Source organism: Chrysemys picta, chromosome 1 (assembly GCF_011386835.1).
Source record: "Chrysemys picta bellii isolate R12L10 chromosome 1, ASM1138683v2, whole genome shotgun sequence".
NCBI lineage: Eukaryota > Metazoa > Chordata > Testudines > Emydidae > Chrysemys > Chrysemys picta.
Window position 1 is genome coordinate 212528975 of NC_088791.1, and position 16961 is coordinate 212545935.

Consider the following 16961-nt stretch of genomic DNA (forward strand, 5'->3'; position numbering starts at 1 on the left):
AACTCACTTCCATCTGTGGGGTACAGTGGCGCAGTGGACAAGGGCCATGAAATAAAGGCATTTTGTTACACCTTATTTTAAGGCTAGTTGCATTTTTTTAAAATAAATACTGTACATGAAACAAAGATGCATAAGTCAGGTTTTACAGTGTTAGTAACAGTGAACTAATAGCAAATAAACTTGAGACTTCCTTATATTTAAACGTATCCCTTAACTACAAACAAGCTGCTGATGCATCACAGGTGTACATTAAATGAACAGGTAAAAGAATATTGTGATTGTGTGATAATAGTTCTTCATCAACAACCCACTCAATGCAAGGTGAACTTTGCTATCAGTCAGATCGCACGTGTAATGTACTCTGTTTTTAGCTTCAATTTGTGGATATTAAATGGGTAATCCATTTCTTCTCTTAATAACCAAAGGAAATATGAGGAACGTATTTAGGGGTGCCAAGTATTAGACTCTGCAATTTTCTTATGGCTACGGATTGGGATGTGCCTGGGGTTTATTAAAGGCAATAGAATAGCTAACCTTTATTCCCTAAAGTCTTTCTATAACGTGTGTCCACATTATAGACAAATATTTAAACGGGAAGTTTCTGTTATACTTTTTCAACCTAAGAATTAGATGCAAATACCATAAATTAAGTGACTCCACTCTTCAAGGTAAAAGTTGGGTTTATTTACTCATTTATGGTCATGGATTTCTGTCCTAGCCTCTCTCCAGCATGGATGTTTCATTGATGGCTGAGGGTAACACTTCAAAAATGAACCAGCTAAACAAACTTCCCAGCAGCACTTGACAGAGCTACACCTATTCTTCCCTTTTCCAAAGCAGTACAGAATTAATTACCAGTTCTATGGATCTATTGTAAGTATAATAGACTAAAGAGCTATCACAGACACGTTTATTGTAAAAGCACAATCCCAAGAGTGTCTAGTAGAGGGCCAAAACGATTAACACAAATGCTTTGTCAGATCAAAAATAAAACCTGCACCGCCCAATTGAGGAATGAATTAAAACAGTGGGTTATCTTTCAAATTAACCAGGGCAGTTAGTGAGGAAAATTTCATGAAAGTGTAATTCTTAGCCTTTGTGAATCCACACAGCAGGCATTCTGCCAGCTGACAAGATGATGAAATTTTCATGCTTAAAAAAGCCCTCTTCATTTCCCAATTTAGATTAGCTATTTCTCTCTCTCTATTTGCTTTTCTGCAGCAGAATTTAAAAAACTGAGATCAATCTTTCAAAAGAATAATGCAGCTCTGGAAAGAAACTAAAATCTTTGGATGTCATCTTGGCTTAATATATTTGCAGTTACAAATGAATAATTAAGATCAAGGCTGGTGTATGTTATTTAATATCAAGGAATTAACTACTGGAATAATGCTAAATGCTGTTTGTGGTAGCTAAACAATATTTCAGTGTTCAAATGGAACCAGGCTGGTTTTAGCAACAAAGAAATGTATTTTACAAAAAGGTGAATGCATGCGTTAAAACAGTAGGAATTATAGCAGGCTTGCACAGTTCTACTTGCCCACTTGCATGGTGTATTTATTTGGGGTTCTTTTTGTTTTGTTTTTTACAAGTAAAATATCGTTCGATTTTTATCAGCACCTTGACAAACCGATTTTATACCTAAGCTGATAAATTTTCATGATAAATTTACAAGGCTGGACTTTTTAAGGCACTTAAACAGAATAAGGAATGAAGGAGGCGTGGTCTGAAATCCTTAAGGGCCTGATTCAAAGCCCACTGAACTCAATGGAAAGACTCCCATTGATTTAAATGGGCTTTGGAACAGGCGTTAAGAAATCATCAGAACCTAGGCACTGTTACCGTCATAAAATGTAGTTTACTATATTTTCAAGGTTAAAACAAAGCCTTTACATTTTCATATAGATACATTTCTGTTTTAGGTACAATTTTATCCTTATAGAAACAATGGTAATATCTGCCATACAAGTGTGAACTAACATTTTGTTTTTCTATATTAAATTTTTACCTCTCTTCCTCCACAGCTGAAGGGCACAGCCATTCCAACAACCATCTGCTACACCCAAGTCTCAAAGTTTCATCCAAAGTTTTGCTCAGAAGGTATGTCATAGTTTATAAGATTATATATTTCCCTTAGCCCAAACATCTCATTTGAAAATTTTCAACTCCAACTGTTACACAGCTATTAGAAATACTGGATAAAAGATAAAATGAAGCTCACAGAGCACCTGCCTCTCTAATTATTACTGGGATACAATAAAGGTTTCCTGTCCAACTCAAAGAAATCTCCTTTTTACCAACTAAAATACTATTCTATTTGGAAACAAGCTCTGGCAGCACAGTCATCTCAATCTTCTGGAGACTAATAATGATACTTGGCATGTACACAGCTTTTTTACCTTCAAAATGCTGTACAAATAATTTGATCAACTGGTCTAAAGCTCAATTCTCAATATATTCCTATTAAAATGTATCAAAAAGTTCAGGGAACTCCCTGTTACACTGCTATAACTTCCACATGAAGGAGCTCATTAGTTATATTCAATCACAATTTCTATGGACCATGGAAAAGGATATTTAAAAAGTTAGAATGTAATGAACCTTTCTAATCGTTTGGCAGCATTCAAACAATGGCACTTTGCATTTTGATTTATAACTTGATTCCATAATGATGTGGAACAAACCTATAGCAAGACGTTATTGATATGGACAGAGCATAGTGCAATACTAACTCTTTCCCCTTAACATGAACACAATTTGCCTCTTTCAATGTGCTCAGTATTGTACATTCTGTGCATGTAATGTTTTCTAGCACATTAAGTGCTTGAAATGAGCTTAGCACTTGTTAAATAATTATAATAATTTAAATGCATCAAATCTAGAAAAGTTTAGCAGGTAAGCAACTTTTATACTAAAGCTACATGCCTTGATATATTGCCTTAATAAAACAAATTTCATTACGTAACTACAATTATGTCCATTTTGGAAACAGATGAACTTTGAAAGGAAGCTTCTGCTAGGTTAAGGTTAAATGAAGGTTAAATATGAGGTCTCAAACCCATACGTTCGGTATGGTGTTGCCTATTCAAACCATCTGACAATGCCTTCAACTTTCATATGAAGGAGCAACTTATTCGCACTTGTAATTAAGTGACTAAATTTAAATTTAAACATGGCAAAGAACTGTTTGGCTCTCTGAAAATAGGGCCATCAAATACTACAAACAAATATAAAGGAATTGAGATTTTTTTTTTTAAAGAATTTCTTAACGGAATTGAGGTTTTTTTTTCCCCCACTGGCAATGTGATAAGTATGGAAACATTTACTTAATAATGTGTTAAGAATTAATACAGAGGAAAAAACAGTACACAAGTGAGAGCTATTGGAACATAAGCATAAACTGGAGCTATTAGAAAAAAATATTACTACTGTACTTCCCTGCAAACGTTTTGTAATATTCAACCAAAGGAACCATCAATTTGGTAAGCCATTCAAAAGACTCAATTTTCAAAAACAGAGTCTAATTTTGGTTACTCAGCTTTATACACCCAAGGCCTTATTTTCAGAAGCGCTGAGCATCTGAAGCTCCCACATTGACTATTCTGAATCAAATATCCTTTACCATTTCACAAAAACATTCCCAACCCATCTCACCATAAACCTGCCCCAGGGTCTAGTTATGATTTATGTTGCAACTAAAAAAGAAAATGAACTCATTTCAGTAGATACACATTTTCATTGTATGTAGAGAGTCATACTTAAGTTCATATTAAGTTTGTCTGTACACTCTAAAAGTGACTCAGTTAGTCCCATGACATCTGAATACTTTGATACATAAGAAGTAGTTGTGTCCAGTTTATAAGAGCCACGGAGCACTTTAATCCATACAGTATCTTTTATTTACATTTTTGAACCACAAATGGATATATCAAGAATAGATAGTAACATTTTGCTATTAAACAGCCTTCTTCATGCTGCTTGGAAGAAGCTGTATAATGCCAAAAATGCCAAAACCTTTATGCTTGTGTCTGGTTTCAACATGTTTGATTAAAAAAAATTGTACCAAAGTGGCCAGAAAGAAACCTTCATAACCCACAGAGCTAGTAAGAAGTTATCTCTGTCATCCTTCAGAACATTATTAGTGGACAAGGCCTCTTTTCTCAAATTAATGGACTGTTCATTAAATAATGCATCTTGAACCAGATTTAGTTTAAAAGAAAAGTTGGTATTTGCATGCTCAAATTCCTACCTTCATAGATTTTTCTCAATGCATTACAGTCACCTTTTCTTCAAAAAATAAACTTAAAATACAAAGATCTACTCTATATGTAACATGGCCAATAACCTATATGCAAAAATTTAAGATGTTCTTATCTATCATATCCTCTAGACTGGGGAATATTAAAATTTATTTTAGAAACGAGAAGTATTTTAAATTGGGATTTAACATCCATCAATCTATTTTAATGAGAATAAAAATCACATTAGTTATGGAGGGAAAGGGGGATTTTTTTGTAGCTATTATAAACCACAGTAACCAGTATTGCACAAAATGAATACTCTGTCACCCCCAAGAAAAACTGAGTACCCATTAGAGAACTGAGGATTAATTTAACATTGTAAAGAATACTTTTTGGATACTTACATTATAGTAGCTTTTTAAGTAACGTCTAATATCCAAGAGTAGTTTGTTGTTCATTTGAATCATATAGTTGAAAGGGGACTCGTCACATTCTTTCTTACTGCATTGTTGCAAGCTGGGTTCCATAAGCTTTCCCTGCAGATTAAAATAATGTTGAAAACAATCACAAAACCACTATAAAGTTATCACACAAGAGTGTGTATACAGTATATACACAAACCTACACTAGCAATCCAAAAAGAGACAAAATATTGTAAAAGCCTTCTTTAATTTAATCCCCGACAGAGGTCTTCCTTCCTCCTACCCCATGACAATTGGCTTCTCCATCCCTAAAGACTCTTCTCCACTAGGATGTACAGTCTTTTCACTCTTCTCTTAAACAAAGGTCATTTGGGGAACTTAACATCACTTGTTTCAGACTTTATCATTCAAATAATGATGTTGAATAAAAATAAACTAGTGAAATCTATAGTAAAATCAATTCCTCTGAAAAAGACAGGCTTATCACTTTTATAAAGGACACCAACATCCTTCAAGACTATTGATTGTAGTCTTGGAATCATTCCTATAAGCATCAAATGTGAAGATGTGCTACAAGAGTGTACATCATTAAGCTATCTTTTTTGGTTCAGGCTCATTTAATAATTTTTAAAAGTACAAAGAAAAATATTAAAGATTTATACCACGTCATCCACTAAAATCAGAGACTGTACATTAATTGTCAACGTGAAATTGAGTTTTCAGATCCTAAAGGTTGATCGTAAATAGCTAAAATTAAGTTAGTGAAATTCTCATTGTAAAGGAACACCCTACATGGCTGTATGATTGTAAGTTTGTGAGGGATTTTTTTCCTGTTAATATTTAAAATCCATGTTTTTCTGATCCGATCTGGCTAAAACCTCACCCACAACACTAAGCAATCCCAGGTGGAAGAGATTTTAGAGCTTGACATAAGCTCTTCTACAGTTAGCCCATCTGCAAGTCGTCAAGCCTCCATGCAATTAACTATCGTATTTACAGCTGTAATGAAGCAAAAGTCAAGGATTTACAAAGCATTGCTGATCTGTGTCTGTCCTTTCCTCTTGCTTGCTTCCAAAGACTGCTTTGTTTTGATTCAAAAAATGCGAAACATCTGCTGTTTGTCCAAATTAACTTAAAATAATTACTTTTAATTTAGATAAAGGATATATTTGCTTTAACTTTCAAGGTTTTCACTACTCTGCAGCCTGCTAATTTGCCAATGACTAGTCCACGCATAACATCGCAGCAGAGTTAAATACCTGGCCCTATTTCAAGTTCTGAGCCAAGGTCAGAGATACATTTTTTGGCAGTACTTCTTGGCAGGAATGCATCCCCTATGACTTTTTATGTCTGATATACGAAGACAGCAGGAAAGATAGTGCAGAAGTACCTTTCTGTCAAGAAGGGAAGTGAGATGTAAAAAGAAAAACACTGATTTTCAAAAACACTATGTTCCAATTAATATGATTTAGGATAAGAAAATGTTATTGCTACAAGCAGGCTTCATTAAATAGAAAATTGCAAGTTACAAAGTTAAGATCAAAATTAAAATATAAAAAAAATTACACTAACTTCTATTTGTAAACCAAAGCAGATGCATCATTTGACTTCATTAGTCTGACAGAGTACAATGTTGAAATGTGTGAATGGAATAGGATTCAGCACTGAATCTCTGATCCAAAGTTATCGATAACAGAATCAAAACAGTGTCTTTCCCCAGTCCAAATTCCAATGAACCTTGTTTGAAAAGCTCCTTTTTCTACAGGAAGTCTTTTTTTCAAACCTACTATGGAAACAAAAAGACCAAAAACTAACCGAACCATCAAAGACATTGTCATAAATGTTCTCTGTTCCACATCTCGGACAGGAAAACTTGAATCTTTCACAATCCCTATATTTCTCCTCATCAGTGAGCTGAGCTGGGCCACCAAGCAAGGCATCATTCTCCTCATCTTTATGGTAATGGTGATGGACTTTGAATTGGGAGGGATCCAGTCCTATTAATAAGAAATAAAAATTCCAAGACCAAAGTAAGCAATTCAGCTAGGTCAGTTTTTTTTTCCCCTTAGATTTGGTACAACAGCTACAAAATGGGTCACAAAAATGTAAATTCAGAAAGTAAAAATCTATCCTCAGGAAAAGATTGCTTTAAAAAATATAAATACATTTTACAATGTTTAACCTAAGATAAGGTTCATGTAACACGAAGAAATCACTTATCTTTTTATACAAGATTGCTTTATAAATAAAAGAAGCACACTGCATTATCCATCATGGGAGTATGCAACAGAACATTTTGTTTCTGAGGAAACCACTCCTAGCGGATGGTTTTATTGTTGTTTTCTTTTTAAGTTACACTGAAAATATTTCAATAAAATGTGCATCGTTATTAAGAAACAGTCTTTAAATCAAAATGGGACCATTAAAACTGAAAACAGAGAATAAAAACCCCATTAAAGAAACACGGGTGCACTGCTATTACCAACTCCTTCAAGTCCGTATACAACTGCCAACTCTGATTTCAATGCAGTGGTCGATTTCATTTTGGCTCAGTGGTTAACAGCATGTAGGTTTCAATCTAATGCAGTGGTTAAAATTCAGGAGCAGCATTTAAAAAGGCAGTGTTGGAGACAAAATGATTTATTTTTGGTTGCCAGAACACAAGAATTTAAACAAATATATATAAAAAAAATCCTAAAAATATTGACTCAATAAAAAGAAAAAGAAAAAAAACCAACACAAGCACAAAATTCATTTTCCCTAGTTATCTGAGGGTCAAAGTAAAGCTGATGAATTTCACATTTCTTGACATGTTTTTAGCAGCGTGTTTAACTCTTTTTTTTTTTTTTTTTTGTTAAATAAAAAGGACTAGTTACTTGATCTGCAATTTATTTTTAACCCAGGTAAAGACAATCTAGATAAATGTCCATCAAAATTTATATTCTAATACGGACATATGACAAAATGTTCAGGAACAATGGCTTACTTTATTATAAAAGAAAAAGGCCTCATAAAACATTTCTAAAAAGGAATATTTTCAGAAAAAACTGAAAGTTTAAGAAAATTAAACGAAGTAAAGAAGTAAAATGTTTAAGTAAGTGTGAAATGCAACAATTTAGCAATGATTTTAAGGAAGCTGGAAAAGGATGAGCATCCAGCTCCACTTCTTTATAAGATTGAAGTCTTTGTCTTACCAAGTGAAAAGAAACAATACTTACAGACCCAAAGAACTCACCTTGGCACAAAACTGAATTAAATTAAACTTGTATGATACCACCATTTAAAAATTTATCACAAAATAAAAAATTCTACAACTAATTTTTTAATTATTACACTATTTTTTTCTATAACTAATAAATGAATCAGATTTAAGCAAGAGAAAGAAGTGTATTGCAAACAAAATACCAATTTAACCTATTTAATTTCAATTAAAAACTTATCCCAGACCAGCGTTTTAAGAATTTCCTATTTTATATTATATATATATATATATATATTTTTACACAAAGGCAATTAAAATGAATAAAGGCTAACATCATACCAAATTAGATTTTTAAACTTCGTATAGATTTTTACAGGTCATTAGAAATAAAAGAACATTTCTAATAGCAACTGTCGCACACTCCATGGTACACAGGGTCCCTTGAGAGAGACAGCATGTTTTTAAAAAAACAAGCTCATCTGTACGCTTTGAAAAAGACAAATGTTCTGCAAGACAAGTAGTAGATAAAAGTTTTATTTAAAATTTCTCTCCTCCTCCTCAACATTTTCTTTATACGTCAGATTCTCAGAGGGAAAAACAAAAGGTGGGCTATCTGAGGTCTAAGACAATAACGATGAGTGCAAGGACATGTGTACAATATGAACGCTCTCTCTTTGTTGGAAATGTAGAAATGAAGTAAAAGGTAATGATGGCTACTTTAATGTGGAAATAGCAGTAAATTCCAATTACAAATGTATCTTTAATTCTTCCTCAAAGGATCTTTTACTACACTTAGATAATCCCTTTCACTAAATACAAATTAAAGAAGGGATATCATACTTTGCCCTTTCTGAGGAAGTCCACAGACTTGAGTTAAACTCTGATTTTCCAACATTCAGATTGTGAAAAATGGCGGGATGGGGTAGGTAGAGACACATGGGTAAAAATTCAAACAAACAGGTAATAATCTTCTACTTCTTTAAAATAATCTTTATCATTTGACTAGCTATTTTGATTGGGGAAAACAACAGAAGAATCATGGTGATGATTCAGCAAAGTATACCTTACTTAATCCATGTGAATAGCCCCACTGAATCAATGGGACTCATCAGGTGCTTAAAAAACATGCCTACATTAATTGATTTTCTTGCTGAATTGGGTCCTATATTATCTATTATTTCCTTTCATGGATTGTTACTTGATTACTTAATCCATTTCAGAACACCAAGTTGCAGCCTCCACAGCAAGGCAGAATGCCCTATTTTGGTAAACAAAACCACAGCATGGAATATTTAAAGAATGGAAAAACTGCTCCTCTTCCCTTTGTAATACATTTTTTAAAAAAGAAGGCCCCAAGAGTTGTAAGCAATAAACTTCTGCTTTTGACTCTTATCTTTCCATGACATTGGCAAAGTCATATGGGTTTACCAATTATTTCAGATTTAGTTTCATACTGAACACTTTACTATCATTAAAGGCTCTGGACTCCAGGTCAGTTTTTTAGCCTTAAAAAATGGAGAGGATGTATTCATGATTTAAAAAAAAAATCCTTCAGAATTTAAGTAATGGTGAAGATAAACCAAAGAGATTTACCTTTGTATGACAGAAATATACAAGAAAAGAAAGGTCTGGACGCTGCCACTGAAGTTGTAATTGTTGTCTTAAAATACTAAATGAATGATCACAGTTTATACTATTTTGGTTTGGTTACTAAAATAATTTGAAGTTAAAACTTTTGTAGGTGACTGGGGGGGAGGAGGGCTGCTTTTTCCTCCAAAGACTAAAGTGGTGAGCATAAACAAAGCAGAAGTCATAAGGAGTGTCAGTTTTTAGGGCAACTATGGGAGATAGGGTAACAGATTAACTGATTTCTGTAGACTACCTAAAATTAATATTATCTTTAAAAAAATTGAGATTAGTCTTAAAATCAGCGTTTTTTGGAAGCTATGCAAACAGAAAAGTTTATATACTTATACCTTTGCTCATTAGAGGTTTTGTGAAACAAAAGGAAAATAGTATCTGGTGCTGCCACCTAGAGACTAAGGGTGTGAATTTCTTTTAGACTCACGTCACGTAAGTGGAAATGTACTTCAGCACCCAACTCCATACATACTGAAGGTACGGAAAGATTCTGATTATCTAAACCCTCAATATCATGCACTGCAAAGAATTCCCCTACCTAGAGACTTCTTTGCCAGTAACGCTCCATTATACAAATGCCCAAATAACCTTACCAATGTTGCTTAAATTTAGATAATAGGGATCTTACTATACTTCTAAAGTTAAATAATTTGTTTGACTGAATAGACATCCTAAAAGGAAAACCTATATATAATCAAAACACTGGAGTGATTAAACTTTGATCTTGTAAAGAAAAAAATGAAAATATAAGTACTACTACTATAAACAAGGTTTATAGAATTAGCGGCTAGAGATAGAACACATCAATTTAGTCCAGTTCATTTCCATGCCAGAGCAGGACTATTCTCAAACAATAATGCTTTACTTTATCTCTCTCTCTCTTTTTTTTTTTAAATGTACTTATCACACACTAAGCACATGTTTTTTTGTTGTTTTTTTTTAAATTACAAAGAGACCCCATGCTTGCTCTCCAAAAAAGAACCCTCATAGTCTCCCCTAATTCACACTTCAAGCAGGGGCCTGCACCTTGTTAATAAATTCTGACCATGAATACCATACAGAGGAATTATATAGTTGATACCGAATTCACAGCACCCAGAGATTTAAATAAGGGGCTGTTAACTCACGCACTTTATCTGATCTCCACTTAAGATATTGTGGAATACAAGGTTACTCAGCAAAGTATGTGACTAGCACAGCTGAGCAGTGTTTTTTTTTTTGTTTTTTTTTTTTTTAATAAATCTTGAATGACCAAGATTTATTAAAATTAAAACTGATCAATTCATGGATGTGGTGGTTAGGAAATATAATCATATTGCTTTATCTTTCCTCTCCCTCCTACTCAAACCCACAGATGTGGTTTCCCTTCATTGTATAATATGACAAAATAGACTGTAAATTCTCTGGGGGAAAGAACCACGTACAATTTATATGTATAGTGAAGAGTGTAGCACAGTTTGGGGAGCTGTAAAATAAATAAAAGGAATTTGCTTTGGTAATTCCTATAGAACATTTTTTTGAACTTTATCCTACCTTTAAAATGGGTTTCTATAAAATTACATTTGGTAGCCCATATGAATGGGTTCTCCTCAGAACAAATAAGACAGGCAGCGATTACCAGAAGAAAAAATAATCTCCTGAAAAAAGTAGTCACCATTACTAAACTAAACAGGAATTAGAAAAGCAACTTTCCTAAAATTAACATGCTGCAAAACTGCTAGCATGTCAAATAAAGAACACCCCAGTATCTGCAAAAGCCTATGGACCACTAGAATTTCTCATGGAAATCAATTATACAGACATGGGGAAATTTCTCTTTTATGCAGCAAACAGCTTCAGTAATTCACACAGGCTTTTAAACACCAGTAAGCTTCAAAGGAGGAGTGAACTCCACAGAATTTGTCTCTCAGTTGCTTGGCCGCTTTTAGAAAACACCTTACTAAGGGATGAGAGAAACACACTCAATAGATCCTAGGACAGAAATAAATTTGAGAATGTTGACCTTTTGATAATGGTACTTGAAACAGATCTTGCTCTAGGTTGCATTGGAGAAAGCGAAAGAAGTCAGATAGTTTGCACCAAAAAGGAGATACTCATTGTCTTCAGCAAGGTTCTTCAGCAATCTATCTTCCGTTAATTTCCTCAAGAAGGATATTGACATTGCATAGCACTTCAGAATCAAGGTACCACAAATCATAACCCTTTTGGATAGGCTCCTGAGATGGGTGCTAGAGAAACAATAGATGCATCTTCTTGCATCTGAAGAAGTGAGGTTCTTACCCACGAAAGCTTATGCTCCCAATACTTCTGTTAGTCTTAAAGGTGCCACAGGACCCTCTGTTGCTTTTTAGAGAGACAACAGGTTGCTTTTGTGAGGATGTAATGGAACTGGGTGATGGACAATAGGGTCAGGTCTGCAAACCAATTTATTTAGAGCCACACTGGGGCTGTGGAAATCAGTTTAATTTGGTCACTGATACTTTCTCAGGACCTTCGGAATAATGAAAGGAAAAAGGAAGGAACATACAGAGTTTGCTGTGATTTTCAGGGACAGTAAATCTATACATCCCTGAGACTAGACAGATTCTTCTTCCCCCCACCCCAAGTCCAAAGATAGAGAACTTACAGATGGAACTTATAAGCAAACATATCTGTTATTTAGAGTTATCTACATTCTGCAAATCTGGTGTAATACTTATGGACTGAGGTTCCATTCTCCAGCATTTAAAGTAGAGTGGCTGAACTAGTCTGCTCTGAGGCTGAAATCACCAGCATAGTATGTGGAGTGCTTTAACATCACAGAAAATCTTTTCTGCTCATTTCAAGATTAGCAATGTTTCCCTGAGCAAGGCTATACTTCATCTGCCATAACTAGTGAGGTGAGCCATCACTGCAGCATTCGCTAAATGGAGAATGACCCAATACTGTAAAATCTGAGATCTGAAGTTGTTTCTGGCTCTTTGATAACTTGCTCTGCAAAGACATCTGGTTCACATGACATTTCTCACTACAGTGGCTCAATTCAGATCCAACTGTTTGAAAAAATAAGCAAAGTTTAATCCATCAGACACAATATTTTCCTAAAATTATCCAGAACGGACCGTTTCTTCTTCAGAAAGAAATGTTCTTGGATCCACTGCAAGAAGACAGAAAGCCAGGATTTCCTGTGTAACAGAGACTAAGACATATAGGGCTGGTCTATACTACAAATTTAGGTCAATTTAACTATACTGCTCTGTGCTGTGAAAAATTCCACACCTTCTGCGATGTAGTTAAGCCAACCTAAGCTCCAGGGTAGACATTACTAGGTCAATAGACAAATTGTTCCATAAACCTAGTTACCACCTCTCAGAGAGGTGGATTTACTACAGTGAAGGAAGAACCCCTTCTGTCACTGTAATAAGCGTCTAACAGCAGCAGCACAGTTGCCTACTGTAAACATAGCCTAAGTAAAAACAAGAAGACATTAAAGAATCAAATGATTTGTTTGGTTACCTGATGAGGCTGAAGACAACATTCTAGTCACTATAAAAACAAATTTCTGCTGCATTCCGGAGACAAATATATGTAGGCCACTATCCAGTGCCTCAGGATAATACAAGATTAAATCTTCAACTGCTCTATCTAGGCCATTACCAAAATGTCCACTGCCTCTGAACTGCAGAAAGATCCCAGAATAACTAATTAGAGCCTGGAATGTTTCTAGATCACTCAAAGATTTATGATAGAACTCTGATCAACTATGTGAGAATAATATTTTTATTTTTAATGTGGGTCTCTGGAAAAAAGACTTGGTTTCTACCACCCAATACAGTTTACATGCTAGAGAACATTCATGATAAAATGCTGCCAAAATAAGGAAACTTCAGGGGCATGGAGATATCAAACTGAACGTATTTGGTTGTTAATCTTACAAGATGCTGCAATAGGTATATGGATGATCACTCTTGCAGAGCTACAAATGCCTAAACAAAAAACAAACAAACAAAAAAATCTCTGCTGTACAAATATTATACACCAAAAAAAAATTCCATCTTGAATCGCGCTGCAAAATGCAGTTTATGCACTTGGAAACAATAGAATCTACAGAGCGTTGAACAGTTTTTAAAATCTCGCCATTACATTTTGGAGTGCCTAAACGGAAACTAAGCCCCAATTGTGGGTACTGAATACTTTTGAAAATCCAGTCCTATATCTATAAGGCTAGCATAATCTTCTGAAGAATTTTTTTAGCTTTTGAAAACAAATGGATATAACTCAGGAATCTTTTTGGTCTTTCTCTGCCTCAGGATAATACAAGATTAAATCTTCAACTGCTCTATTTAGGCCATTACCAAAATGTCCACTGCCTCCGAACTATAGGATTTGACTTTTCATTTGATTGTTCTGAAACTCATACGCAAAGTCAGCATTCTTGCAAGTCAGCACTCCACTGGTCACAGACATAACGATTAGTGATCCATTAGTGATTATTTTTGAAAAGTCATGGAAGATGGGAAAGATTCCAGAGGACGAGAAAAGGGAAAAATATAGTGCCAATCTATAAAAAGAGAAATAAGGACAACCCGGGAATTACAGACAAATCAACTTAACTTCAGTATCCGGAAAGATAATGGAGCAAATAATAAAGCAATCAATTTGCAAACACCTAGAAGATAGTACGGTGATAAGTAACAGTCAGCATGGGCTTATCAAGAACAAATCATGTCAAAGCAACCAAACAGCATTTTTTTTACAGGGTAATAAGCCTTGTGGATAAGGGTGAAGCAGTTGATGTGGTATATCTTGACTTTAGTAAGGCTTTTGATACTGTCTTGCATGACCTTCTCAAACAAATTAAAGAAATACAACCTAGATGCAACTACAATAAGGTGGGTACATAACTAGTTGGAAAACCATTCCCAGAGAGTAATCATCAGTGGTTCACAGTCAAGCTGGAAGGGCATATCAAGTGGGATCCTACAGGGATCAGTTCTGAGTCTGATTCTATTCAATATAAGAACATAAGAATGGCCATACTGGGTCATACCAAAGGTCCATCTAGCCCAGTATCCTGTCTTCCGATGGTGGCCAATACCAGGTGCCCCAGAGGAAATGAACATAACAAGTAATTATCAAGTGATCCATCCCCGTCACCCATTCCCAGTTTCTGGCAAACAGAGGCTAGGGACACAACCTCTGCCCATCCTGGCTAATAGCCATTGATGGATCTATATTCTGTGAATTTATCTAGTTCTATTTTTAACCCTGTTATAGTCTTGGCCTTCACAACATCCTCTGGCAAAGAGTTCCACAGGTTGACTTCATTGTGTGAAGAATCTTCATCAGTGATTTAAATAAGGGCATAGAGAGTTCACTTATAAAGTTTGTGGACTATGGGGTTGGGAGGGGTTGCAAGTGCTTTGGAGGATAGGATTTTAAGTCAAAATGATCTGGACAAACTGGAGAAAGGTCTGAAGCAAACAGGATGAAATTCAATAAGGACAAATGCAAAGTACTCCACTGAGGAAGGAACACATACAAAATGGGAAATGACTACCTAGGAAGGAGTTCTGAAGAAAGGGATCTGGGGGTCATAGTGGATCATAAGCTAAATATGAGTCAACAGTGTAACACTGTTGCAAAAAGCAAACATCGTTCTGGGATGTATTAACGGGAGTGTTGTAAGTAATTCTTCTGCTCAACTGGAGTATTGTGTCCAGTTCTGGGGGCCGCATTTCAGGAAAAACGTGGACAAATTGGAGAAAGTTCACAGTTATTATAGGTCTAGAAAACATGACCTACGAGGGAAGATTGAAAAAAATGGGTTTGTTTAGTTTGGAGAAGAGAAGACTGAGAAGGGACATGCTGACAGTTTTCAAGTACATAAAATGTTGTCACAAGAAAGAGGGAGAAAAATTGTTCTCCTTAACCTCTGAGGATAGGACAAGAAGCAATGGGCTTAAATTGCAGCAAGGGCAGTTTAGGTTGGACATCAGGAAAAAACTTCCTAACTGTAAGGATAGGTAAGCACTGGAATAAATTGCCTAGGGAGGTTCTGGAACCTCCATCACTAGAGATTTTTAAGAGCAGGTTAGACACCTGTCAGAGATGGTCTAGATCAGTGGTCCCCAACCTTTTTGTGGCCAGTAGCACATTCATGTTTTCAGAAGAGTGTGGCGGGCGCCAACAATTTTTCAAGGCTTATTTTGTATTTGTATATTAAATAATACGAAAAACATCACACTTAATATTACATAATATATGAATCCACACAGAAGAGAGAAGCTGGACAGAAGCCGCAAGGTCAGAGAACACCGGGGCCCGCGGCCCCGGAGTACTCTGTTCCCAGCAGGCGTGGGGCCCCAGCTTTTCTCCCCTGCTGGGCACTAGGCAGGCCCCGCGCCTGCTGGGAACAGAAAACACCGCGCCCGCAGCCTGAGTTATCTGTCCCCATCAGGTGAGGGGCTGCGGCTTCTCTCCCCTGCTGGGCACTAGGCGGGCGCACATAAATACCCCGGCGGGTGCCATGGCGCCTGCGGGCATCACGTTGAGGACCACTGGTCTAGAGAATACTTCAGTCCCTTGCAAGCAAGGCAGGACTGCACTAGATAACCTATTGAGGTCCCTTCCAGTCCTACGATTCTATGGTTCTATAGCACCAGCTTGGAAGTTAATAGTTAAAATGGTACAATCCAATTTCCTTTTAAACTTTTTAACATTCTATTATGGGAGGATGGAGCCTTGTCAATATCTCTTAGCAAAACATTAAGAGTTCCAACTTCCTCCAAACCATAGATCCCTGAATAAAACATCTATTTTAACACTGTTTCCATCTTCCTTCCTGGTCTGATAAAGAAGCTACCTCTTCCAAGGGAGCATATGATTTTTTAGAACACGCTTCAGTGAGGGAAGTGATCCTGGTAAGGGAGCTCCAGATTTCTCTCTTCTGATTAGGGAGCTCATAACTAGTTACTTGAGGATTGTATGCTTCATAGCTTACGTAGGGCAAGCTTACTGCACATATGAAGTGATCCTTACATCCCTCCATTCCTGCCCACAAGCTCATGTGCCATTCTCCCATCCCCCTTTTTCAGGGACTTCCTGAAATTCCTCCCAATCTTCCCTGAAAGGGGTTCTGTGTGCTCCCATTTCTCCCTCCTCCCATATCAGGGTCCCCCATTTCCCTCTCCTCATATCAATAGACCTCTGTGCACCCCCATTCCCACTTCCGCTAACGTCCCCCTTATTTCCCATAGCAGAAGCTCTGTGTGCCCTCTATCACCCCATATCAGATACCCGCAACCTCCTGACCTGGGGTTCTGGGCCCCTTTCCATTCCCCTTCCCCCCACACCATCATCCCCAATCTCCTCTAAGCAAGGTTTCAGTGCATCCCCTAATGTCCAAACCCCTCAGCAGGGGTTCCGTGTACCTCCCCCATAGAAGGGTCATACATTCATAGAATCATAGAATAT

The 16961-nt window shown here is 36.2% G+C and overlaps 1 protein-coding gene across 3 annotated transcripts in view; it reads right to left on the reverse strand.

The window, feature by feature from the left end:
* The window catches only part of POLA1 (DNA polymerase alpha 1, catalytic subunit), a 349978-nt gene that overhangs the window by 156615 nt on the left and 176402 nt on the right, over positions 1-16961 (reverse strand). For all 3 annotated transcript variants that reach the window (XM_065579286.1, XM_065579280.1, XM_065579281.1), the window contains exons 33-34: positions 6479-6660; positions 4646-4777 (exon numbers count right to left, since the gene is read on the reverse strand). In XM_065579286.1, the coding sequence (XP_065435358.1) occupies positions 4646-4777; positions 6479-6660 (314 nt within the window). The remainder of the gene's footprint in view (positions 1-4645; positions 4778-6478; positions 6661-16961) is intronic.